We start from the raw sequence: 26680 nt of genomic DNA, 5'->3' as shown, positions 1-26680 counted from the left end.
AGTATAAATACCCAACAGATGGGAAACACTGGCCAGATTATAAAATACCTTTAATATTTAAGGTCACATAATTTTAAATCCCTTTCATAATGATTTTTTTTAAAGACTTCATTTATTCATTCATGAGAGACAAAGAGAGAGAGAGAGAGAGGCAGAGACCCAGGCAGAGTTCTCGGAGAAGCAGGCTCCATGCAGGGAGCCTGACACGGGACTCAATCCCGGGTCTCCAGGCTCACACCCCAGGCTGCAGGCAGTGCTAAACTGCTGCGCCACCGGGGCTGCCCTTTCCTAATGATTTTGACAGCATGAAGATGCTAACCAGAGGCAGATGTTACCAGAATGGACAGGTACAGAGCACATCATGGTGCTCTTATCATAAAGCAGAAAAAGATTAGAGTGAGAGACTAAAAGTCAATTTTGTATTTTAAATATTAAAAATTTAAATTAATAAAATGTAAAATTCACTAACAGAAATCTACATAAACTTAATGAGTAAAATCTAAGCAGAGTCACAAATAATATTAATTGGCTAAATACTAACGATGGTGGACATTTATTGAGCAGTTTCTGGGTGCCTGAAACCATTCTAACACATCTATCTAACGTATTTAACCCATTCAGAACAGCCTCTCGTTTCAGAGCTGAGCAAATGGAGGCAGAGAGGCTCAAGTGGCCACGGCATCCAGACCCAGGTGGTTGGGTGACCAGGGGGCTGCTCCTCATGTACCTGGGAGTACGCGGGTTCTCCTGAATTATCCTGGTCATGTCGAAACAATTTCACAGCTTTAAGGTATGTTTCCACTGACTTGAGTTTGGCTTTGTCAAAACCTAAAAAGAAGATTAATAACAAAAACACATAGTAAGAAATTTTGAACTCCTGGGAGTGAGGGTGCTGAATTCCAACGAGCAAGACACAGACACTGCACATTACTAAGTACTCAGAATAGCTTTATAAATTACTACTTGATATTGCTCAAGAGTAGTAAGTTTTACCCTTCATGACACTTGATCAAATACATACTAGCCCCCCACTTTAGAAGTTACTCAACGACAAGATGAAGAATGCTGAGCCAGTTCTATAAAACTCACAAAACTCACTTATCTTCTGCTAGTTTGCAGAAGATAAATCAATAAACTCGCATATGATAAATTATCACCCATCATAAAGGACATTCATTACTTTTTAATATCAATATAATAACCAAAATGAAACTTAGGGGTAGTTTCATGAGCAGAAAGGGGTGGATGAGATCTTCCAGAAGGTAAAAGAACCTACGTGTTAACTACGGGTAGTTCTCTGCAAGCCTCAAGGAAGCACGTGGTGGCGGCTGATTGTATTTCCCAGCGACTGACCCTGAGCTGCGTGTTCTTTTGACAACGTGACAATGCCATCCCTCAGTCAAGAGGCACAATCGACCCCTCGGACCCGAGCAATGTAATTCCTGGCTGGCTGGCGCTCTGTCTCCCAGGTCACCTGCCCTGAAAGTCCACGTGGGAGTTGGGATGGACAGTCCCAGCGAGGCACCTGCTGAGGGGTGAGCGACCCTCGGGATCCGGGCTTCACGGAGCAGAGACCAGCTGTGCTAGCTGTGCCACCTCCACTACTGCCCGTGGAAACCACGTCATAATGATCATTGCTGTTTTAAGCCACTGAGTTTTAGGGTAATTTGTTACAGAGCAATAGATCATCAAGACACAAGTCATATTAACACACAAGGGAGAAGGCACCTCCGCCACTTCTCTCAAATGTCCTACCGGCCCAATCCCCTTTATAAAAAGCTCTGCGTTCAATGAGAACCATTCCCTCCAATGTTCCAAACGACCACTGTCCATTTTGCCATTTGACCTATTAACTTATAAAAGCTGTGCCCCTAGAACACACCCCCTGAATGTACTTATGATCAGAGATTAGCTCAGCAATGGTCTCTTACAAAAGGCAAGTGGGTCGCATGAGGAGGAGGCAGGGGCACATTCTGGTCTTACAGGTACTGGATACGTTAAGTCGCCCATACGAGGGGGTCAAACCTCCTGTGAATCAGGCCACAAAAAAGATCTGGAACCTGTAATCCTACGCTGCTCTTCGGAAAATTATGTTACTTTCTAGACAGAGCACTGGTCCCCAGCCTCTCGTGTCAGATGGCTCCTCTACTCCTGTTACGGGGACAGCCGTGAGGACGCGCGAGCCCGCCTCCCATGAAACTGCAGCCCCGATCGCTACGGTGTGGCAGCCATCTGTCCTGGAAGAAGTGAGGCCAAGCCCAGCAGCTGCACTAATTCCTTCAAATCACTATAAATGGGTCACACGGGAGGGATGAGGTTTAAAGGGCACAACACTCTAAAGACACCTGAGGCAGCTCATGTGAGAGCCACTGTTTCAAAATAAGATAACTTCCTGAACATTGAATACCATGCACGAGGTAGTTGTATTCAGACAGACACACTGGACGTGTAACACAGTTACCCTAATGATCTTTCATCTTCTTACCTGTATGTTCTAAATGTTTTAAAGTCACATTGTCAACAGGGAAAAAGCTGAGGATAGCACCATATTCTGGACACATGTTTGCTATTGTGGTCCGATCCACTATAGATAACTGTGAAACTCCACTTCCAAAAAACTCAACAAACTTTCCAGCCACTCCTACTTGCCTGAGGTGCTATATAAAGGGATACACAGAAACGCACACAAAATTAGTAAGATTGGCATGGAATCTCTGAAAAGAACAAACTCTAATTTTTAACCCCTAAAAGTGACAACGGATGAAAGAGGTTCCCTGTGGTTCTTATCACACATCAACTCACTCTGGGTTTGCAGGTATTTTAAGACAAACAGTCCACAGAAGACTGGCCCCATGTCACCGTCAGGCAGGGCGGAGACAGCTTACGAGCAAAAATGGCTAGATCCACACGTGAACGTCTCTGACGTCGAGGTGGACCTCAGACCGGACACTGCGTGTTAGCTGGCAGCTTTTCTTCTTTCTTAGCAGACATGAACCAGGGCTGCTTCTAACCACTGATGGCATCTTAAGATGTAATGAAATACTAACATACTCATGAAACTGTGCATTTAATTTAAAAAAGATGTACTGGCTATAAGAACTCTTCAAATCCCAACCCCAGTCCACATATTTACAGCATCACTCCCTCTTGGTTAATGCCATTTAGACAAGATTTCACGTGTCCTTGGAAAGTCACATTTCTGAGTTATTACCAGGTAACCACAATGGCGGCTCGGCGAACCAGAGCTTCCCCCGAGCACGGCCTCCGCCTGGGGCAAGCGAAGCCTAGGGAGGTCACCGAACAAGACTACCCTGAACCCGCGAGGAACACCCAGCCCCAACAGTGCAGAGGCGCTACCGGCCATTTGATCCATTCTTTTGTAAAAGGCTAAGTTGCTTCTTTATACCCAGTTACAGTTCCGAGGATCAGAACAACACTTTTAGACTAAAGTTAAGGCTGTTTCAACAAATCCGTGAGGTGCCACAATATACGTTTTGAAAACTGATATGGGATTAATCTGTAAAGATCATGAATAGGACAGAACCTCAGGAGGAAAAACATTTATTAAATGTAAACTTCATGATAGATTTAATGTTTGTACCAATATGCCACATTTTTTAAATAGACCTGTGATCTTGTTATAAAAAAGTATAGCCGGGGGTCTAAAAAGTTGCATTAATTTTCAGGTCATCCAAAGGAAAGTACAGAGTTCTCTGAAAACATACTCCTTTCCTTTAGAACAACCCTGCAATTCTCAATTTAACTTCTGAATCTTCCAGCACCATACATGGGATCAATCACTTCTGCAAGGCGTCAATATGTTCTCAATTAGGGAAGAGGGTCCGTACTAAATGCTGACTGGGCAGCTGGACCATTTCTTTCTCTGCAGAGAATCTGGAGAGTCTTCGGATCAATAATCTAACCAAGGTAGAGACTCCAGAATCCAAGCTGGAGGTGCAGGTGGGATATTGCCCACTCTCGTTTACTTAACAAAATGGACTTACTCCTATTCAAAGAGTTAGTGAAAACCAGAAATTTAGGAGAGTTACAAATTACTGTTCACTAGGAAACTCTAGCATACATGTATTAAATGTATACAACCAATGTTTTAAAAATTCAGAAAAGTTTTTATATAATCCGTTAGAGTGTTAAAACAGCCAAACAGAAAATCTTGACACTTCCACATTTCTAACAGTCCATTATTTTCCAGTGAATGGCTTTTAGAGGGCAAACGATTAGTTATTAAAGGAGACGCACTTTTCCTAAACATGATTCTCTAATCACGTGGTCAACAGGCGTAAGGGCCGGGAGCCCAGGCTCGTCCTGGTGCACCCCCAGTGCTCAGCCAGGTGACCCTCAGCCAAGGCATAGAGCCTGACGGTGCCTGTTTTCTCGGAACTGAAATGGGGGTGGTCATGGGAGCACTCTTCCAGGCTCGTACTGAGGACTGAACAAGTTAACAGGTCAAGGGACCACCACCCACAGGCGTGTCTGTACTTACTAGCACCCAAGGAGGGTTCTGCGTGTGTGGCCACTCCTGTGATGGTCACTACAAGGCCATGGCCAAGAAGGCCAGAGCACAGAGCACGCAGCGCGGACCCAAACATAGCCCTCAAGGGGCCCTGTACTTAACGTCCACTACGTCACACGATTGGCACAATTACCTTTGTAATGCCAAGCACGACATCTATGGATGTGACAAAAGGGTTTGACGAGCCGCTCAACTCACATCCAACCACCTCCGGGAGAGTGAGAGAAACTGGCAGACCAAGCATTACTGCTTCGGTTTCAATGCCTCCAACCCCTGGAGGGACAAAGATGGACGGTGAGCACAGCACATTTAAAGGTAACGTAGGTTCTCTTGCAACATCAAAATCCCCAAATGCTCCATGAGCCTGTCTTACTGACAAAGACCCCACAGAGCCGCCACACTGCCGCTGTTACTGTGGACGGGGACCCAAGGCTCCTCAGAAGAAGGGCTCCACTCACGGGGTTGAGAAAAACCTGGCGTTTACCTTTCCATTAAATTCAATGAACGTTTAGTATTTATTACACCGAGTACTGTACTGTGCTCAACACACAGATGTGAACAGACCCCAGAACCTGTGAACCTCAAGCAGTTGAGTCTAACAATGAAGACAAGACGGTCAACAACCCGTAGAGAGTACGCGTGTTCCGCCGGAGGGAACAGCCTGGACCAAGCCAGAGGAAGTAACAACACAGCCCACTGGGGAAGCCCCCGACTCTGAGACGAGTGTGCATGAACGGCCAGAGGCCGTGGGCCATCAAGGGCCTGGCCTGGAACGCAAGGGGTGTGGAGTCCTGACGAATGTGGACTCGAGCACGGGAGGAACCACGTCAACTACAGTCGCTCTGTGAACACCCGGGGCATCTTGTTGCTGCTTTTCTAGAGGAAGAAACCGCCTCGGAGAGCCTGCAAAGACCTACTACTTACGTTCCTTTAGAATGTTCCTGATGTCAGGTCCCCCCAAAGGAAGTACATTTAGTGGTTTACTTACCCCACCCCAGAATCCCCAAACCATTCACCATGGTTATATGAGAATCTGTGCCAACCACACTGTCTGGGAAGAGGAGGTCGTCTTCTTCAAAAACCATTCTCGACAAATACTCCAAGTTTACTTGATGAGCCATTCCAGTTCCAGGAGGGATTACAGCCACGTTCTTAAAAACTCTTGAACTCCACTATATTATGTTTAAATTCAAGAAATCCAAGCATTACTATATCAATGTGTGCTCACAATAAAAATACAAATATTGACACTAAAAATATTTTACTGATGTTCCAAATGATCAAACATGACAGTATACAGAGACAAGCATTGAGACTAACTCCAAACATACTCATTTTGCAGATTATTAAGGCAAAATTAAGTCAGAGAGAATTCTTCCAATAGTCCAGATAAGTGGCAGTTTTCAACTGTGCCCTAAGGCCTGGTGGACAGGAAGGGGGACCCAGGCACAGGCCTTCCCAGCAACCTTGAATGGCAGCCACTGAGTCTCATTCTGTTTTACATACTGGGATTTCCAACAAGATTTTATTTTACTATTTTTTTTTCCAACAAGATTTTATCTGAAGGAAGAAAACGTTCTACTACCACAAAGCATTTAAAAACTACTAATTTAAAGGGTATAAAAAGTATACTTATCAATATTGTGTGAATTTCAGTGTAAAAATTTCCTCCAGATCATTTGTACCTTGAAAAATTGAAGCCTCTCTCGATTTCTGCCAAATTCTACTTCTTGGTTTTTTAACACTGTTTCAGGTCTAAAAGGAAGAAGGGCCGGCATTAAACGTACACATCACAGAAAAGACTTATTTCTAAGTATTCATTCTGACGCACACACAAGCACATTGTAAAAATTCCCAGAATGGCAGTTTACTAGACAGACTTCTCGGAATCCTGTTTTCTTCCCACAAGGAAGTTCTGCTTTCAACAGCATGGTAGGCAGCTCTCTCCGGAGCTCCTCCATCCCCAGGCCCCACACTGCACTAACACACGTCACGCCGACTGAAGCTATGAGGAACACCACAACCCCCGTCAACGTCCCCCCATCAATGTCCCCCGCCAGAAGAGGGCAGAGTGTGCGCGTCAACATGCACGTGCGCTGCCTCCCGCCTGCGCCGGTGCCAGTTCAGCGGGGCGCCGGGCACGGACAGGGCACGGGGCCAACGGTGCAACATCACTTCATGTCTAGAAAGCTTTGGGCAAAATGCTTGTAGTGGAAAGCACTACTTTACGTATAAGGAGTTTACTTCGTATAGATTATAGGCACGTTTTATGTGCATTACCTAAACTAAGGTAAAAACAATCCACCTCCAAACAGTCAGCACTTGTGCCACTTTTAGGAAGCTATTTTTAATCTAATGGACATTTAAAAAATGGTTTTAAGCTGTTTATTTCACCTGCCAGCTGGTGATCAAGTGCTGACTAGGATGTCAGTATGACTAAAATTATACTGTGTCCTCCAGGGTCCAGACAGTTACAGCTGTTTACATGTCAACTTAAAAAAAAAAAACAAAAAACCCACAAAGATTACTAGACTAATTCATTGCTGAGTAATCCCCTGAAGCCACAGCGTATCTCGAGGAGATTTTCCTCAGGACTCTGGGAACACGGCTATCTGGAGCCAGCGCGATTACTGTGCCTCTCCACGGGAGGACCGTAGAGTGCCCCTCATTTGGTAGCTCAGAACCCCACTTCCAATTGGGCATCAATTTCAAAGGCCAAACGTATACTCTCAACCTCCCACCTTGCCATTTCCTGTTGGGTCCATAACGGACGGACACGGACGCGCCGAAGCACACAGGAGAGGGCCACTATTTTCCTATAGGCGGGGACCACAGTCCAACTCATCCAAATTCTGTGTGATTTGGAGTCAAAACTGAGGGGAAATGTTGCACCAGATTGCATTTTTAATTAAAAATAAATCCACGGTATTTGAATCAGTAAGTCTTCCTTTCCGGGAAATTGATTTGTGTGTAAGAAGAGATGTTCATCTCGAACGTGAACATGCACCCTAACAACTGGCACAAGTAGCTGTACCAACTCCTCAGAACAGAATTCTTTCTTGAGCAGATTCACTGCTTCCCAGAGCAGCATCTAGGCAATCGCTTACCTAAGAGGGCTTTTTAGATTATAATATTCTTAACACCAAGCTCTTCATGAAATTGGAAAAAACAAGAAACCTAGTAAGAGAAAAGCTAAAGCTATAAATAAAAAGAGAATTCACAAAAGAAATGTGAATGAATAAAGAGCATGTGAAAGGTACAGATTCACTAAAATAAAAAATTCAGAGTTTAAGATAAAATCCCATTTTTCTGTGTGTATTAGTCCAAAAATTAAATATACTTCTAGAAAAATCTTAAGGTTTTCTTCCTAAGGAAATGAAACAGCGGGATTCAGACTTTGTTTTGGATGAAGTCTTAAATGACTTCGTTCAGGAAAGTAGGACACACACGTCTGCAGGTGTGAAGAGGCTACGTCCATCATACGGACCAGGAGGGGACAGATGACAAATGGAGTTTTTCTAACTGAAAAATAACCTGGCAATGATAAGTATTTTTTAAAAATCCCATACTCAGGCACTGGTTGCAAATGAAAAGGACAGAGAATGGGCGTGTTCTCAATCTGCGAAGACAATTTCCCTGAGTTTCGGCCCGGCTCTCCAGAGTCGCAGGATCCACGGCAGGTAGTCTGGCCTCTGCAGGGAAGCTTCTTAGGCTGCACTCTGAGTGGAGAGAGCTTTCCTGCTTTCTGCAGGTCACCACCTCCAGGATTCGGAGCATTCTGTATTGCACTAGCATGCCAAAAAAGGAAACAGAATAAAGCCATTTAAAAATGACAGAAATTTAGCTTTTCAAAAAGCACACACTTGGCAATGTTATCTGGAAGTAGCTAAATGTTGCTCACATGTTAATACAGCATTTAACTCAGGTTTCAAAAGCAAAACTCAGATTACAAAAGAACAAATAGATAATTTAAACTTATGGAGATGAAAACACAATTCTACGTGCCCAAGGAAATCATTTTCATATACTTCTATGACAATTTAAATAACTTATCAAACACCTAAATGTTTTTTTTTCCCCAGGTAGTAACTTAAAAGCCGCACAGAGCCACAGTGCTGATCTAGAGGGTGAAAGCACCCATGTGCTGGCACAACTGTGTCTAGATCCATGCGAAAGAGCACAAAAGAATTTAGGTCTTATCTAGTTTAACCCTGGTCACAGGGACCTTTTAAACAGAAGAAATGTATTTCAGCATAAGGAAAAATATAATTTTTTTAAAGTAAGCATTATGATTTTTTTTTTAAAGACCGTATCTATTTATCCATGAGCGACAGAGAGAGAAGCAGAGACACAGGCAGAGGGAAAAGCAGGCTCCGTGCGGGGAGCCCGACACGGGACTCGATCCCGGAACCCCGGGGTCACACCCTGGGCTACAGGCAGACGCTCAAACGCGGAGTCTCCCAGGCGCCCGAGAAAGCACTATGATTTTAATCCCCAATTAAAAACATTCATCGCTCCCATCTTTAGATTCTCTCTCGAAGGCAAGTAGGTTAAAAAATAAAAGATACTGAAGATGAATTTGCTCCACGGAACAGGTTCTAGGCTCATACATTTCTATCCAAAATGGCAGCAGAGATTAACAAACACGAATACCATTTTAAATTCAGACTCTGTTAAAAAAAAGTCATCAATACATGAATTCCACCAGGTCTTTTTATAGATCAGTGGATCCGAAATGTGGCAGCCTTCACCCAGGCAGGAACTGTCTCTACTCCCTTTGCCCCACCCAGTTGCTGCTGGCTCCTCGCATGGCTGCCTTCACAAATATCTCTATCCTATTAATGTACCATTTACTGAAGTCAATCTGTAAAGAATGGTCAACTGTGAGATCTGTCGGACGGGCAGGGTGGACTCTCCTAGGGTCACCTCCAAGAATCTTCACTGCCTCCCTCATAGCAGCAAAATCCACCATTGCTGGTATTCCACTAAAAAATAAAAAATGAAATTATGGTTTGAATTGTTCTTCCTTACATTCAAGTAATTAATATACTTATTCACTCTCATATCTAAAAATATCCCTTTCTAGTTTGCACTCATGTTAGATTATGCACCTGTTTTCCAGAGTTCGATGTCTCCTGGTTTAATGAGAATTAGCCTTGTTACCTGAGAACCTGGGTGCTCAGTGACAGATGTGCCACAAACACCACAACAGACGACTTTTAGAGGCATGAGAAAACTTCAAGAACTATCTACAGAATTCTCTCCCTGTCTTAAATTTTATGATACCCGCTCCCTCCCAGTGCGTTCAATGACCCCAAGCTCTCGACTAGATGAACATGCCTCCAGACACCATGGGACAGGCTGGTAAGAGACAGGAGTTTGCAGGGAAGACGTAGTCGCGACCACAGAACAGCATCCTACGTACTGTAGCAGCAGCATGCACAGGGCATAAGCAACAGTGGCATACAAACCAGATTTTGGTGGGTGGGAGAGGGGGATGCTCTATTTATCTAGCTAACTCTCCTACAGCCCCTTCAAAACTCAGTTAAAGGTTAACTCTCCCCACAGTCCATTCATGGACACTCAGATCAGGCTACGTGGTTCAGGCGATGGTTTGGATTTTATTCTAAGTGTGATGGATGCCCCCTGGCGTACAGGGGAACGGCAAGGCCCTGGCTGACAGTCTGAATTAAGTCACGTGATCTGCTGTGAAAAGACAACTACAGATGGTCAGCGTGCAAGCAGGGGAACCAGCTAGAGACTCTAACAGCGGCAGTCGAGCGGGGAGAGCACAGGACCAGCACCGGGGTGGCAGTGCAGATGGTAAGAGGTGCCTGGGCTCAGGACACGTGTCAAGGTCAAGTCCTCAGAGCTTGCCAACAGACTGGATGAGGTGGGAAGGAAAGAAGGGAGTCACGAGTCACGACTAATCCTCACGTTCCTGCCCTACGCTGGAGGCTACGGGGCATGTCCGGTGACGGCACAGACAAGGACGGGGACAGCAGTGGGGCGGTTAGGCTTCGCACGAGCTACGTCTGAGAGGCCCGCTCGTGGAGACGGCAAGCAGGCCGACTCCAACAACAGCAGGTTTTCAGTAGAGAGGGTAAGAAACGAGTGCCTAATTTTTAATGAACTGCTTTAAGTTTAGAAAGGACAATTCTTTACACTTATAAACTCATCTTCAGAATTAAAAAGAGCCAAGTATCAGGCAGTCTGAATTTTCAGAAGGAAATACTTTATTACTCACGTAAAATCTTGAAGTAGGACACGGGCAGGGAAAAAGGGCACTTCAACACTGCTTTGTTTGGTCTTCCAGTCTAAAATGTTCATGACGTCCTCCTTTTTCATCAAGAAGCCATCACAGTTCCGCACAGCAGCTTCCAACAGGACCCGTATTGAGTAAGGCAGAGCACCTGAGCCAGAGGGTATCACGGTTAGTGACATACGCATCTCAGGGACACACTGAAGATCCGCAACAGCAAGAAGTTAGACACTGATGCAGTTTTCTCAGTAGAAAAAAAACGTTCACCCTCTGTGAACACGGAGGAAAACCCAGCTTACGGTTAAACGGGCCTGCTATCGCTTTGGCTTTCCCATACTGTAAGCCGAGGCTCCGAGAAAGCAGAGTAAACCTTCGTTAAAGAGCTGCCTGGCACCGAACATTCAGGGAAGACACAGGAAAATCAGAATTAAACAGAGTAACAAAAACATCCCTAGATTGTGCAGTAATTTTAAAGACTTTCAAGATTTCCATCAAGAGCAGTTGGTTTAGGGTGCTTATGAGCCAAATTCGTTTCATGCACATGGCTCCTGAGCCTCGAGTCCCCAGGTAAGCACACTACAGAGGGAACTTCAGCACCTCGAGGTCTCAGGCACACGCCAGTCCCACAGCAGGTGTTCCCACGTGAAAGTGTGTCCTCAGAGCTTAAAGGGAAGATGAGCGTGTAGGGCTGGCTGAGCAGGCCAGCAGCCCACCCCGCAGAGTACCACGCAGCTGTCCACGGGGACGATGATGCCTACGGTAAGGAGTGACCTCCAGAACGTGAGATTCCAAGAAAAAGCAGTGCAAGACCATGTTTACAGCACCCTGCCATTTCAGTAAGAAAAGCCATTAAAAAAGGTGTAAAGATTCATATTACCATATGTCAAATATAAAAATTTAAAGTCATACATTAAATATATTTAAATACATTAAGTATCTTAAAAATATAAAACTAAATTACATAAAAAACAGCATGTACTTTTTTCCCCCAGAAAGAACAAAAGGACAAACAGGAAAGTTAGCATCTATTCCCACAGTATTTCGGCAGTATATCTCCCTAGTGGGTCACGTAATAGAGACCAAAAAATCCACAAAGAAAGCCAACTGCGTTCAGGTATTAGTACCGACAGGCAACCTGAGGTTGTCGTGTATGTAACGAGAGGAAAACTAAAAGCAGTTTCGTTACACGGCTGGAAAACAAGAGAAGAGTAATGATAAAGAAATATAAAATCAGAGTGGCTAACTTAAAAAAAAATTCCAATTTGAATCATAGGTACAAACTCATAATTTTTCTCTTTCCAAAAAATATGTTTCCAGCTGTGTTCCGTGAAAATGCCCCAAACATGACAGTGCACCATCCTCCCGGGAGGAAGGAACCACCAGCAGGACATGGGCCGCGATGCCCTCTGGGGTCAGAAAGCAGAGGGAATGCTGATGGGGCAGTGAGAGCGTCGAAATGAAAAATGACAGAAACTCACTGAAATGTATCTAACACAAAGACGGCCCTTAGTTCCCAATGACTCTTTGAAAAGACCTTCATTGACGGCCAACGCGAGCTCTTGGAGCAGCTCAGGACCCTGAAAACTCACAAAGGGGGAAAAAAAATCAATCAAATAATCTGGTCCTAATTTCAAGGAACAAATGGTGCAGAGCAAGCTCCTGCTCACAGAACTGAAGCCGATGCGAAAAGAAGCGGAACGAGGTCATTGGAAACATGTCCCACGTGCAGGCACCTGACGAGAGGATGCGGACATCACTGGACTATCCGGTGGGAGCAAACGCGGACTCAGAACAGGCGCGGCCTCACGGAAGCCGGGCAGGAGAGACACCGTGTGCCTCCCGTGGAGATGGCAGGCCAGCCCCCGCCAGAGCAGCCCCGGCCGCAGGGTCCTCGCAAACACAGCATGTCCACGCAGCAGCCCCCACGGGCACGGGAGGACGCCACGGAGCCACCAGCCAAACCTGCACAGCGCGACACGCACGGCTTCCTCAACGTCAAGACGGCAGAAGAGGGAAGAGGACGAAGGTCACAGACGGACGGGGACTCGGGAGATGGGATGAGCCAATGCTGCGTGGCCCTCTTGGGACGCTGGGTTCTAGATCATTACGGAATCACCGTTAATTTTCTCAGGTAAACAAAGGCAGTGAGACTGTTACTTTTTAAGGGCCCTTCACACATCAGAGACGCATGCTCAAGTGTATTTATAGGTCATGGAAACCGTGAAATATTTTAAACAAAAGGTCGGCAAATGTTGATAACCGGCTGACAAATGCACAGTGGGATATGATTGTGTCCCTAATCTTATGATTGAAATTTTAACTCACACCAGTTAAAGATGAGGGAGTGTTAAGTGAAGAGACACAGCACTGCACACCCAGAATCACCGGCTGGAGCCCGGACCTGCGCTGGCGCCAGGTCTGACCCCACGAGGGCTACGGGAGGGTCACGGGCGCACGGGAGCGCCCGACCCGTAAACCCTCCAGCCATGACAGCAGGTGCCTCCCGAGTACCAGCTTTCATCCTACCTCCATCAAAACACAAGGAAGTCCACCAAACCTCGAGGAACTGCAGGGGAGACATTTTTTTTTTAAGATTTTATTTATTTATTCATAGACACAGAGAGAGAGGCAGAGACACAGGCAAGGAAGAGAAGCAGGCTCCATGCAGGGAGCCCGATGCGGGACTCAACCCTGGGTCTCCAGGATCACACCCCAGGCTGCAGGCGGCGCCAAACCGCTGTGCCACCAGGGCTGCCCAGGAGACATTTTTTTTATAAACACTTGGAAATACTGAGGGAAACGTGATCACAGAAGCAAGTATGCAGACCAGTTTTCAATATGGTTAATTGTTCTGGAAAACCGGCGTCAGGAATATTTTTTGTTTAAAGATCTTCACAGAGGTGCCCCAGGGGGCTCTGGGGTTGAGCATCTGCCTCCGGCCCAGGGCGTGACCCCGAGGACCCGGATGAGTCACACGTCGGGCTCCCTGAATGGAGCCTGCTTCTTCCTCTGCCTGTGCCTGTGCCTCTCTCTCTCTCTGTGTGTGTCTCTCATGAATAAATAGAATCATTAAAAAAAAAAAATAAAGAGATTTCAGGTGAAATCTGTTTCCAGCCTAGAGACCTCCATGCACAGGCCACCGTCCACTGCACAAGGCCGCAAACCCCGTACTTCCCGGAAGCTACGGGAGGAGGCGCCCGACGACCCCGGGTCAAGTGGAGAACAGGAAAGCACACGGGCCAGGATGCCGTCCGTCTCCGCGGGGCGCACGGGGACGTCCGGGGGGACGCTGCCAAGAGAAGGGCGAGGCCGTAACTAACAGACTACCTGATTCTACCAGGAGCTCAGTTTTTCTGGAGAGTTTGGGGAGGAATTACTGATAAAGATACCGAAACTTAGCAAACAAAAAGAAACAAGGATTACTCCCAGGAAAAAAAACAAAGCTGTATGAGGAACAAGATGCAGCCGTTTACCCCACGGCCATAATAACATCAACACAGGATACTGACGACCCAAACCCACAGCCGCGAACGGGAGACAGAGCAGGGAGGGGCCACCTGCTGGCTCTGCACAGTGGAGGGGCCGCGACGCCGAACATGGAAAACTACTAACGGGGGTGCCAGTGACGCTCCTCAGTAACCTGCAGAGCTGCGTGAACGTGGGGAATTACCCGCAGGGAGGTGCGGAGGCGCACCTGCCGCTCCTCAGGCCTCCCGGCAGCTCCTCCCCGCCCCGCATCCGCCCACAGCCCAGGGGTGGCGGGGCGACAGGGCCTCCTCCGAGCCCAGGTGCAAGGCCCAGCATCGGCCTTCCCCTCCTGGACTGCTCCCTCTGGGCCGAGCCAACAGGGCGGTGCGTTGGGGGCCCGGGCGCCAGCCGTGGGTGGGCAGGGTGGCCTGACGCACATGCTCCAGCCCCAGCCACGCCTTCAGGTTGCCGCGCGTCCGGCCAGCACCTGGCCACCCTCCTGGGAACCCCAGCCAGGACGGCTGCAGCCACTCTCCACATCCAGACCCAAGGAAGCTGGGAGATGTACACGTTTACTGTTGCCTTAGGGCACAAAGCTTTTCCTCAGTTACGCAGTAATGACTCACACGATATTCTTTTTCAACTATCTTTTTTTTTTTTTTTTATGATAGTCACACACACAGAGAGAGAGGGGCAGAGACACAGGCAGAGGGAGAAGCAGGCTCCATGCACCGGGAGCCCAATGTGGGATTCGATCCTGGGTCTCCAGGATCGCGCCCTGGGCCAAAGGCAGGCGCCAAACCGCTGCGCCACCCAGGGATCCCTCAACTATCTTTTTTTTTTAAAAAGATTTTATTTCTTTATGAGAGAGCGAGCACACACACAAGCAGAGGGAGGAGCAGAGGGCAAGGGTAGGCAGAAGTAGGCTCCTTACTGGGCAGGGAGCCCGATGCGGGACTCGATCCCAGGACCCCGGGGTCACGCCCCAAGCCCAAGGCAGACGCTGAACTGCTGAGCCCCCAGACGCCCCATCTGCCTCAACTACTCTAACAGCGACACCTGCAGGTACTGGCTCAGGCCCGGCCAGGAGAGGCTGAGGCGCTCACCTACATAGGGCACCTGACCCCTCACAGTGACCCAGAGGCAGGTATCCCCGAGCCGTAACCAGAGGGTGCAGGGAGCAACAGGCGTCCCACACGGATGCGCACTCACGGGGCGCCACTCCCTCACTGGCCCTCCGCTCTTCCATCCCTGGCCCGTCTCAGTCTGAGCCCCACACCACGTTCCTAACAGCTCCCTGCTGGGAGCCTGACGCTAGCAAGGTGTTGCCCCCCAGGAGTCTGCCTCCTGCCCCACCGCCCTTTCCTCTCCGCTGCACGGAACCCCCGGCTGCTGGCATCTCTACAGCTCCACCGCCTCCGGCGAGTTCCGTTCCCAGGAAGCACACAGGGGGTCCCTCAGCATGTCTGGTGCTCGCCCAGGCATACTTCTCAGTGCGTCCGCGCCGCCTGTGCATCGGACCCAAGCCCTGCTCCCGCTGAACAGAACCCACTGTGTGGACCTGCGCACCCAGTGAAGGGTACGGACACGGTCACCAGCTATCGTGATAATGCTGCTCGGCTCTCATGCGCAGACCTCCGTGGGGATCGGTGTTACTTCTCTTGGGCGGATTCCTAAGGGTGGAATTCCTGGGGCACACGGTGAACGTACGTTTAGCATTTAAGAAACTGTCCGACAGTCTTCTAAAGTGGCTGCATCATTTTAGGTTCCCACCAGCAACGTAGGGGGTTCTCTGTGCATTTTTCATGTAATACCCGTTCTAGTGGGTGTGAAATAGCCCACTCTGGTTTAACGCCACTGTCGCGGAGGAGGGACAGCCCTGCAGCAACCAGAGGGCCGGGCGCCAGCTGAGCACGTGACTGCAAGGTCCTCTGTGCTCCTGGTGTCCCCCCCACGAGGCCGGGCCGCTCCCACCTCCAGCACCTCCCGCCTGAGACCAGCTGACCCTGGGGCTCCTCGTCTGTGTGGGAGATAGTGGGGGGCAGCCCAGGAGGTGCTCTCCCCTCTGGGGGTTCCTGTGGGCACACGGCAGGCCCCCGAGTCACCCATCCCCCTCTCCCGCGTCAGCCACGCAGGCCCCCGGACTCGCCCACCCCGTGGCCGTGAGCCCCTGGCCCACGCACAGCAGCCATGTGCTCTCCTTCGAACCTCCACAAGGTTTGCCCAAGGCCCACTTTTCTAAGCCTCGTTCTCCGTTCCTCCCACACCAATGTGATCTCCAGCCTAACCCTCGCCAACGTCCGGCAGGGCCGACCAGGGCGCCCGTCGGGACCTTCCCGCCCGCCCCGCAGCAGAGCCTGCACAGGCTGCAGGAAGGCTGCATTCCCGTCTCCTGCCTCGCAGCTCAGCACACCTCGCACAGACAGCAGCTGCCCTTGCCCTGGGATGTTTTTTAAATGGTGTTAACACAGCAAGTAGCCTTGGAAGATCAGGGCAGCGGCTCCCGGGGCAGAAGGCAGGCGTGCCCCTGTCCTGTCTGGGCTCCTTCCTGTGGCACACCCGCCGCTGCAATCTGCCCCTCTTCGAGATCACCCGCTGAGACAGGAGCCTGGGAAGCCGAGAGAAATGCTGGCACCTGTGCCGTGGGTACTGACCCGCCCACGGCCTCTGCCTGCACCTGAGACCACGTCGGGTAACTCGTCCACTGGCAGGAGAGTAAGAGCCTCGATCCTCTACGGACCTTAACACGCCTGGCAGCCCTGCCTCGGTTTCCTGGCCAGTCTCTACATCTGGGCCTATTCTTTATTTTTTACTACTTTTTTAAGAAGCTCTATGCCCAGCGTGGGGCCTGAGCTCACAACCCTGAGATCCAGGATCACAGGTCGGCCCACGGAGCCCCCCAGGCCTCTGCCCCGCCCCCGTGCTCACCCCGATCTTCAGACGTCGGCGTTGCTCAGCGTTCACATCTAACTCCCCTCTCGCCCCGTTCTCTCTTCCCTCAAGAGCTTTCATCACTCCTATGACTTCACCAGACTCTGCACCCAGTCTCAGAATGTGCCTCTGCAGCCAGAGGCCTGGTCACCTCGTGAACACCTCTCCCTGAACGCTGCGATGTTCCCAATCCTGCAGCACCTGGACCAAACCCTGCGCCACCACCCGCCCACCCACACCACCACGTCCTCGTGTCCCCTTGCGCAGCAGCAACAGCAGCAGCACCCACCCGGAACACACGCCCGAACTAGCCATCATCCTGGACGCCTCTCACACATCCTTCGAACCTATCTCCTCCTATCACCACCCCCAGATCCAGCCCAAGGCACCACCACATCACGTGTCACCCAGACCCCCTAGCTTGCCTTCCACCTCCACGCTCACCCTGCGCCAGTGGTCCCTGGACTCCTGAAGGCCCCTAAGATTCTCTCAGGAATCTGCAAGGTCAGCTCAGACACGACTTGCTCTGTCACCGCTTAGACACAGGCGCCGATGGTGTGAAAACAATGGTGCGCAAACCACTGGTGTCACAGCAGAGCTCAAGGCGGAGGTAGCACACGGTGCTCATGCTCATCCCACTGTTCGTTCTCACACAAAATACCAGCTTCACTGACGAATGTCCTTGAGGAAGCAGAAAAGTGTTACTTTTATTAAATCTCAACTGCTGAGATGACAAGACTGACAGTGTGTAGACAGCACTTCTGCTCAACACCAAAGCGTGACTGCTCGGGGAAACACTCGCGTCATCGCTTGAACTGCAAGCTAAACCAGACGCTTCTTGCAAAGAACACCATTTTCACCAGAAAGACCTGACAGACGACGGTTATTCAAACGTAGGTACCTGGCAGATGTTTTCTTAAGAATGAAGGAAGCCCGTCCATTCATGACCGAGGTCCCCCCACTGTCTAGACACTCCGCACATCACACGAAGACAGAAAGGTTCCCGAAGTTACACACATCTTCCAGCGTGGACACACTTTATGATGCGCCGTGTAAGAGGTACCCACATGTGCACGCCAGCCCGCCCGCTCCGCAGCCGGAGCGTCTACGAGGCCAGCCGCACTCTCCCAAGGGTGTCTGCCCGTGCCGCTACGTGGACCAAGTCACTCCAGTCCTGCCAGCTTTTGGGCCTCCTCCGCAAGCCCCCGCGTGGCCCAAGCACCTGCCACCTCCGTCTCAATGCCCGTTCTCTGTGTGCATCCCTGTGCCGCAGCCACCAGCCACCTAAGTCCCCTGCCTGCGCCCCAGGCGGTGCCTGCCACCTGCCCAGCACCCCAGGCCAGCTCCAGCACCGCCACACCAGTGATCCTGCTGCTACCTGGGGGCTGAGCCACACCTAGTCCAAGGGGATCTGCACCCCGTTCACGTGGGCCCCTCCCTGGGTGCTCTCGAGCAGCCCTACGGGACCCTAAGGTCTCCTGTATCTTACAACTACTCTGCCATCACAGATCTAGAGGATTTATGTTACATCCTCCGTCCTACCTGAGTGGACCCAGACTGCTGGGACTGACCAAAGACTGTGCTTAAGGACTCTGCACTTAGTCTTCGTTACTAAACCGTGTGCTTTCTCTCTCCAGCACAAAGATGCTCTCCCAGTCGTCTTACACTCACCAGAGACAGGTGAGTATCCAACAGATGTCATCCGAATGAATTAAACAGTGTTGACACATCTGTGCACAAAGTAGAAAAGCAGACTAGGTTGATTCTTCCTCTTCTAACCAGAAATTTCTAGAATTCCATGAACCCAGAAAGCTAATGCTCTAAGGATAGGTTATCAAAAAGACATGTGGGAACCAGGACAAACTGGTAACTGAAACTGGGAAAGTATGATAATTCGTGTTATCACGCTTCTGAAATGAGCTGATAACAACTGATACCCTTTTGATCAATTACTTAGTGGAAGATCCAACAGGTGGCTCAGGCTCTGAAAGAGGATGCTGAGGGCTACTCTGAGGCCGGCGGGCAGGTGAGGGAAGGCACAGCCTGGCCTCCGGGACTGCAGAGCCTCCCGCTCAAGGCTGAACGGCTGCTGCCACCTCCTAGCGTGGGGGCCAGACTGCTGGCCTGCAGACGCACTGTGCGTGTTCCAGAGCCCAACACCTTACATTTAAATTTCCAACACGGAAAAAACAGAATTTTTTCACATGCGAATCCAAAGTTCTGGCTTCTTAAAAATAAAACGTAAATCAGAAAACGTTACGATAGCAACCTCACCTTTCTGCTGGCAACGAGCAGCACCTGCTCTTCTCTCAGCCCCCCGCCCCCCGGGCCATCCCACTTGCTGAGGTGGCCTCTGTGGTCCTTGTACGCATGAGCACACAACAGTTTTACAAGTACAGGCTTCAAAATCAAGGTTGTGAGTTCAAAATGGTCCTCCACCACCAATACAGTAACGGTATCAGGAGCGGGACCTTGGTCAAGTGGTGACAACATGGCTTACAGGACAGAACGGCAACGGCAAACAATCCCTGCTGGTGCTTCCGTCACTACTGTGATTGAGCTGGGAAACAGAACAGTATGAAACCGGGAAATCAGAAGATACGAGACCACATCTCCTCCCTTACAAGATAACATGACCTCAGGCAAATCACCTAGACTTTTAGCCTCATTTCTCTCACGTGTATAAAGTGGAGACAGAACTATGTTTCCTGCCCACCACAAAGCAATGTAGTGAAGACGTGCAGACCACACAAGAGGGTTCTGCTAATGTCTCACAAGCGACAACTCCAGGTTTAAACAGCAGGTGCAGAAATCACCCACAGGCAATTCCAGTACAACTGGCTAACAAGCAGGCCTTAGAGAAACTAAACAGGATGGACAATAACACAGGCAGAAGGGGGAGAGTCAAAAACACTCCAGGCTTGCCTAAAGCCCCGAAGAAGGGAGTTTGGAGTCTAGACTACGACCGAGCCAGGCAGTGGGTAAGAACCCGCAGAGCAGCTACAGGGCGAGCCTAAAACCCTGGTCAAGGCCGGGGGCTCGAGAGAAGATGAAGAAACTGTTCCAGGTCTCGTAACCCCTCAGATCTGGCAACAGGATTAACTCAGGCCTGTGTCTGATCAGAGTCCATGTTTCATTTCTGTGTCCCAACTAGTAGCAGGCCAGATAGGATAGGTTTCCAGTAAAGAACTGACCTGTTTTAAAAAAAATAGATACTGCCACGAACAGAGTCTGAGAGGGCAGAAAAAGAAAAGATTCCTGCTTCTTTTTAGTTTTTCCCCCACTCACTGACAAAGGTGGAGAAAATAAGAAAAGTAGCACCTATTATCGACGAAGTGAAGCACCTAGTGTGCCCGTTGTCCCGAGCACGTCACCTGGCACTAGCCGCTAACACAACAGATGCACCTGTGGCACCTGCTCACACTGCCTCCTGGGAACCGACAGGCCTGCGTCCTGCTACCTCCCTGGCTATGGCACCGAGGCAGGAGCCAATCCTCGGCAGTCTCGTGAGAAAAAACACACAGAACAATTAGATTTCTCTCCCAAGAATCTGCAACGAGGACACAGACTGAGCGAACCGGAAGGGTGTTCAGAGCCGCCACGTGGGGGCAGAGGCTGGGCTGCAGTGAGCAGGGGGCGCAGAAATCTGAAGCCCTGAGAGAACACACACGAGCTTCCTCCAGTGCGGCCCATGCCCATCTTCCTGAGGTAGGGCCACGCTTCCCCAGCCCGGGAGCTCGGTACTTTGACAATCTTTCTTCACCTGTGGTGGGGGGTGTCTATCTCGGCACCCAAAGGGCCAAAATCTAGAAGAGAAAACGTCAACAAAAGCAGAGTTAACATCAACAGAGCCGGGGACAACATGTGGAGGGTGGGTGGGTCTGTGGTCGTCACTGGAATAGCGGAGTCGTGTTAGGTCAAAGGGATCCTTGGAGGTACACACTGGGTGTCCATTCCGCAAGCAGGTCATGTCATCGCTAACCCCTCACAGCCCTGCCCAGAGTCCAGTGCAGAGACACGATTAGGAAACACGGACTTGTGTCCCTTCCAGCAAAGTAACTGCCCCAGTAACAGACATGTGACAGTCCAGCCAAACTAGGTTAAAGCGACAGGCGATAAGGTCAGCTACGGGTACAACCGGTCTTAACTAGCCGGTAGGACAATGGCAACATCGTGGCCAGCAGTGGCTACACTGGGCATTGCACAAGAGGAGTACGTGGGCCGCAGAGACAGGCGACGGAGGGTGGCTACTCAAACAGAAAAGGGGATAAAGAAACCGCGCAGCCTTCACGTGACAAAGAAAACAGCCTCTGGTTTAGAAATCCTCATCCCCACGAGCACGGACTGTGCTTCCTCCCTGCACCTTCGGAGGTCTGGAAATTGTAACACCTTTCCACGAGTTCCTGCTCCTTATGTCAAGTCTGAAGCCTGAACACGAAGTATACAGTAAGAGTAGGGAAGAAAAACGCCGACGAGGCTTCCGATCCACTAACACTGTAAAATGACAAGCTCACCTCAGAACCGAAACATGACACATACAGAGCAGTTGCGTGTGAACGTCGAAGAGCTAGCAACAGCCTTCGAAGCCCACAGCTGCTCACCAGCCCGTGGCGCGCACAGCCGGCCTGCACAGCCATCCCAGGCTGTCGAAGAGCACAGGTAACCCCTGCGACCTCGACTCCACTCCCGGACTGAGAAACCAAGCCCAATCAGATAGCACGGGACGCTCATCTTCCAGGACGTGGAAAGATGTTCGCGATACAGCAAGTACAAATAAACAAAGGTCACACTACAACGTTCACCGCATTTCTGTTAAAAGTAGCCTGTTTACCTATATTTACACTTACACAACGCGCCTGCTACTGCACCACCTGTAATGCTGTCTTTTTGTGATTCTCAACCACAATCTAATTTCTTATCAATAAAAACTCTCCTAAAAACTTAAACAGACTTTTTCGGAGGGGAGGCTGCAGGTCAGGATTTAGAGAACCATGCCTTGGCTCTACTGCAGGCCAGTGGTTAGAGACCCACGGGGTAAGGGAGGTCACAGACAGGGTGGCAGGCGGAAGGACAGGAGGGCCCACTGCTGGGGAACAGCTACCCTCCCCAAGCCTTCCCGCATCCCGCCCCTCCACACACACCTGCCCCTCCGCTTGGCCTAAGGCCTGCCCTGCACCCAACTCCCCGAGGACGGAGTGTCCTCTATGACTGCTCTGTTCAACATCATCTCAAGTCCTCATTCCTTCAGGAAGCAGCCTCTGACTGTTCTGGAGAACCACAGCAACAGTGCCTCGACATCTCCAAGGCTGTAGTTGGGGCGCCGGAGGGCCACACAGGCAGCTCCATGTTGCTAAAAAGGTGATTTGCCAGAAGTGAAATTACAGAAGACCCAAATGGAATCCACACGCACAACATGTCCAGTTCCACAGGTACCAGGAGTATACACCTGGGGAGCAAAAAGATCCAACAGCAGTCAAAGAGCAGAAACAAAATGATTTGTGTCGTGCCCTATGGGAAGACAGACGGAGGGAGGGAAGATACAGCCGTGAGGAGGAATCCAGGCTGGTTTGTGCCCCCACCACTCCAGCACTTCCGTCCCGCACGTCCCTGTAAAAGCTGGGATGCTATCGCCTCTGCCCGCCAGCTTCCTGGAAGGAGAGGGCAGCAGCGACAGGCCAAGGCAGGGGCTTCCCTCCCTTCCAGCCACCTAGAACACAAGCACTGCCCAGAGGTGCGGCAGCTATTTATTTGCCACCAAAAGAACGAAAGCAAAACAGAAAAAAAGCCTGGGTCCTGGAGGACACTGGTGCGCTACAGTCCCCGTCTGCCAAATCTGGATTCTTGCTTCGTGAGAAAGATAAACCTCCATTTGTTAAAGTCACTGTACGGGCTGCAGGCCTTCCCGAGCTCCTGAGGCCTGCCGTCCCTCCTCCCCTGGCCATCAGCGAGCTCTCCCCGCCGGCTCGCTCCAGGCCCCGGGCCCCGCCGACTGTCCACGCAGGTCCCTGAGCACAGCGAGCACGGCCACTCAACCTGCTCTCCAAAGGGCAACACATGCTTCCTGCTCCAACGATAAACAAGCAAATAACCTTCTACTCCACTTACTTCTGTCTCTCCAAGTCCATTCTTCTTTCAAATTTTATTCCCTCAAATAATTACTAAGAAATTGCTTTAGTAATTATTAATAAGCTTTTCATAGTAACCACTCTATGAATTAAAACAGGGCTTTAATCCCATGGAAATAAAAGTCAAATTTCTGTTTTGAAGGCATTTATATTTACAGAGGTCATCATTGTATTTATCACGGTTATAAAAACCCTGAGTACTCTGAAACTCACTCACCTCCAGATGCCCATAAAAACTTATTTTACAGACAAAATTTAGCTTTTACATCATTAAGCATTCTCTTTCAACGCATCTTATTTTTGATAGTTTCCTACTGATTTTCCACATTTTGCAAATACAGGCCATCTTTAAGTGGGCACATTTCCACAAATTATCACAGGAAGAACTTATGCCCAACTTTTAAAATATCCTCACGTGTATTCTTTTATTTATTAAACTATAAAATACGGGTTAAGAAACTTGCAGGCCTGAATCACTAAATATTAGAAAAAAATAAAAGTAAATAAAAGATCTTTCTTACATTAAGCAATTTAGGTGCTCCCTTCTCAAAACTAATACAAACTTATCATTGGTGAAAGTATAAGATAGATGCGAATGAAAGACATGTGGCACCTACCAAAACTACCAACTTCTCTTAATACAAACCACTGTACTCAACCATAAAAGGTAAACGATTCTGTTCTCATTCTGGAGAACCTTTTATTTTTTTTTAGGCAACCTAATTCTAAGACAAGTTTCTTCTCCAAAATATTAAAATCTTCTCATGATGTAAAAAAAAAAAAAAAACCCTGCTGCTGGCAGTCTAGGATATTTAAATACATCAAAATCTACAGATTGACTAACGTCAAGACTTCCATCCAATACTCTAGGGCTGCGCCGAGCTCACTCTTCTGAGATGTCAGTGAAAGGTCTGGCCCTGATCAGGCACCTGCGAGGGTCCGCCAAGAGCGCTGGCGCGTAGGCCAAGGCAAAGCACGGCCTGTACTGGAGCACAAGTCGCAGCAGTGGGGCCTGGCCACGGCCGCTCTCCAGGTAGGACAGGTGAAGGACTGTGGACACTGTTCACTTGAGAAAGTAAAGTGTGCACGTTACACGCGGAGATTATCATCAGTCAGACTTTTTTGTTGTTTTTAAATTGCATTAGTTTCCCTGCAGGAGAAAAAAAAATTCCTAAATGTACTTACGTTTTTAAATGAGAAGTAAAGGTATAAGCTTACACCCTCCTCGAAACAATATGCCCCAAGAGGAGTCTTTAAAATGTTAGAGGTATGTGTAGGTTTACCTGCTACAACATGGTGGGAGTACATTTAAAATTCCTTCAGCTCAACTTAACAAATGCATTTTTATTATTACAAGCTAAACACCCTCCCCCCCAAATTCCAGCGACATTACCATACTTGGTGCCTCCAAGTCTAGGTACATTGAAGAACTTCTTACGTGAACTGTCATTCAATGTTTCAATAAGGTACTCAAAGGGGCGTCCTGGAAAAAAAAATTTAGTTTTATTAAAATACAGCTACGGAATACCTTAATCTGAAATGAAAATACTAGAAACTCCCTTTGTCCAACAGAATTTTCTGCAGCAGCACAAATGTTCTGTTTGTACTGTCCAGTGAGCAGCCACTCGTGGCTACAGCCACAGAGGAACTGAATCTTAAAATTCAATTTTTATTAAAGTCAAACGATCCCGCATGGCCAGGGTCTGCGGTATTGGTCAAATAGAAACAGGTAAAGTAATTAACTCCTGAAAGGTGGTAACACAGAACATGGGGAAGGGAGGAACAAGAATGATTCGAATTTGCACAGGCGTCTGGGGAAGACACACAACGATCTGAGGACGCAGCAATCACGTTGGGGGGCTGCCTTTTAAAAAAAAAATGGGACAGATTCCCACGGAGCATTCACGACAGAGTGCAGACCCCAGCCAAACACCACATAGCACCCAAGACGTGCTAGGTGGTGAGGCTGAACATAGAAACAAATGATGGAACATCTGGTAAATTAGCAGATTCCTTGTGATGGAACATGAACTGGGGGCCCAGGTCAGGGACCTGGGGTCTCATCACTGGGGCGCCCCCCAGCTCCAAGCGGCCAGGCAGCGGGCCCTTGGGTATTTTGTGCAGGGGGCAGGACCCTGGGCACCGAGGACAAGGCAGGGGCGCAGCCCCCTGGAGGGAGTGCCTGAGCTTCTCTCTGGCTGTTGTGCAGGGTGGTGGGGGATAGTTGGGAGGGGGGTGGGGGAGGATAGGGAGGAGGGAAGAGGGTAGGGGGGAGGAGGGAAAGGGTGGGGGAGGGTAGGGAGGAGGGAAGAGGGTAGGGGAGAGGAGGGAAGGGGTGGGGGAGGGTAGGGAGGAGGGAAGGGGTGGGGGAGGGAGGAGGGAAGAGACTGGGTAAGGGAGAGTAGAGAGAAGAGAAGGGGTGAGGGAGGGGAGGGAAGAGGGTACTGGGAGGGTAGAAGGGGAGGGAGGGGAGGGGGAGGGGAGGGAGGGAGTAGGGAGAATAGGGAGGAGTGGGGGAAGGAGCATGGGGAGGAGGAGGGCGGGGGAGGGGTGGGAGGCGTAGGAGGAGGGGGGAGGGGAGGCAGGGGGAGGGGAGGGGGAGGGAGGGGAGGGAGGGAGGGAGGAGGAGGGAGGGGGGAGGGGAGCCGGGGACCCAGGGCAGGAGGCTTGGGGAGCGCCGGCGCCGCAGCGTCCGCCCCCGCCCCCCCCCCCCCCCGCCTCGAGCGCCGCCGCCCTCCCCGCCGCGCCCCTGCCCCCCGCCCCGCCCCGCCCCCGCCGCGGCCAGGACGCCGCCGCCCCCCGCCCCAGGGCCGCCCGTCGACGGGGGCCGCGCAGGCCGGGCGCGAGCGGCGGGCCCGGGGGGCGCGGGGGCGCGGGGGGCGCGGGCACGCACCTGCACCTGCACCTGGGGCGTCCATGGCCGGCGACCATAGTACCCCGGGGGGCGGCGGGGAGGGCGGCCGCGGGCGGGAGGCGGGCGCGGGCCGGCGGGGAGCGGCGGGGGCAGAGTCTCGCGCAAACACCGCGAGAGCCGCAGCGCCGGCGCCCGTGCTCGCGGGACTTGGCGCCCGGCTATCGCGAGATCTCCGGACGCGAAACAAAGGGAGGCGCAGGGCGGCGCTCCCGGGGGGCGGGGCGGGGACGGCCGTGACCGAGTCCCCCGGCGGCTGCTTCTCTTCCTGCCCCGTCGTCGGGCTGCGGCAGAGCCCCGGTCCGCGCCCCCGCGGCCCCCGCGCTGGCCCGTCGCGCAGGTTCCTTTGGCTGCAGTTAGTTCCCTGCGGATGCTTCCTGGTCCACCTGCACCCCCGCAGCTCCCCCCAGGGTCCACCTGCAGCCCAGCAGCTCCCCCGCAGGGTCCACCTG

The 26680-nt window shown here is 50.4% G+C and overlaps 1 protein-coding gene across 2 annotated transcripts in view; it reads right to left on the bottom strand.

Annotated features, from left to right (window-relative positions):
• IREB2 (iron responsive element binding protein 2) overlaps positions 1–26325 on the bottom strand; it is a 41897-nt gene extending 15572 nt beyond the window's left edge. For both annotated transcript variants that reach the window (XM_055339015.1, XM_055339024.1), the window contains exons 1-10: positions 26211–26325; positions 24711–24800; positions 10779–10944; positions 9379–9516; positions 8101–8319; positions 6217–6286; positions 5520–5703; positions 4665–4804; positions 2486–2657; positions 728–828 (exon numbers count right to left, since the gene is read on the bottom strand). In XM_055339015.1, coding sequence (XP_055194990.1) covers positions 728–828; positions 2486–2657; positions 4665–4804; positions 5520–5703; positions 6217–6286; positions 8101–8319; positions 9379–9516; positions 10779–10944; positions 24711–24800; positions 26211–26235 — 1305 coding nt within the window. In that variant the 5' untranslated portion in view covers positions 26236–26325. The remainder of the gene's footprint in view (positions 1–727; positions 829–2485; positions 2658–4664; positions 4805–5519; positions 5704–6216; positions 6287–8100; positions 8320–9378; positions 9517–10778; positions 10945–24710; positions 24801–26210) is intronic.
• Positions 26326–26680: the final 355 nt, after the last annotated feature.

This window comes from Nyctereutes procyonoides, unplaced genomic scaffold (genome assembly GCF_905146905.1).
Source record: "Nyctereutes procyonoides isolate TBG_1078 unplaced genomic scaffold, NYPRO_anot_genome, whole genome shotgun sequence".
Lineage (NCBI taxonomy): Eukaryota > Metazoa > Chordata > Mammalia > Carnivora > Canidae > Nyctereutes > Nyctereutes procyonoides.
The sequence above is the reverse complement of the archived record's forward strand: the minus strand, read 5'-3'. Positions and strand labels throughout refer to the sequence as shown.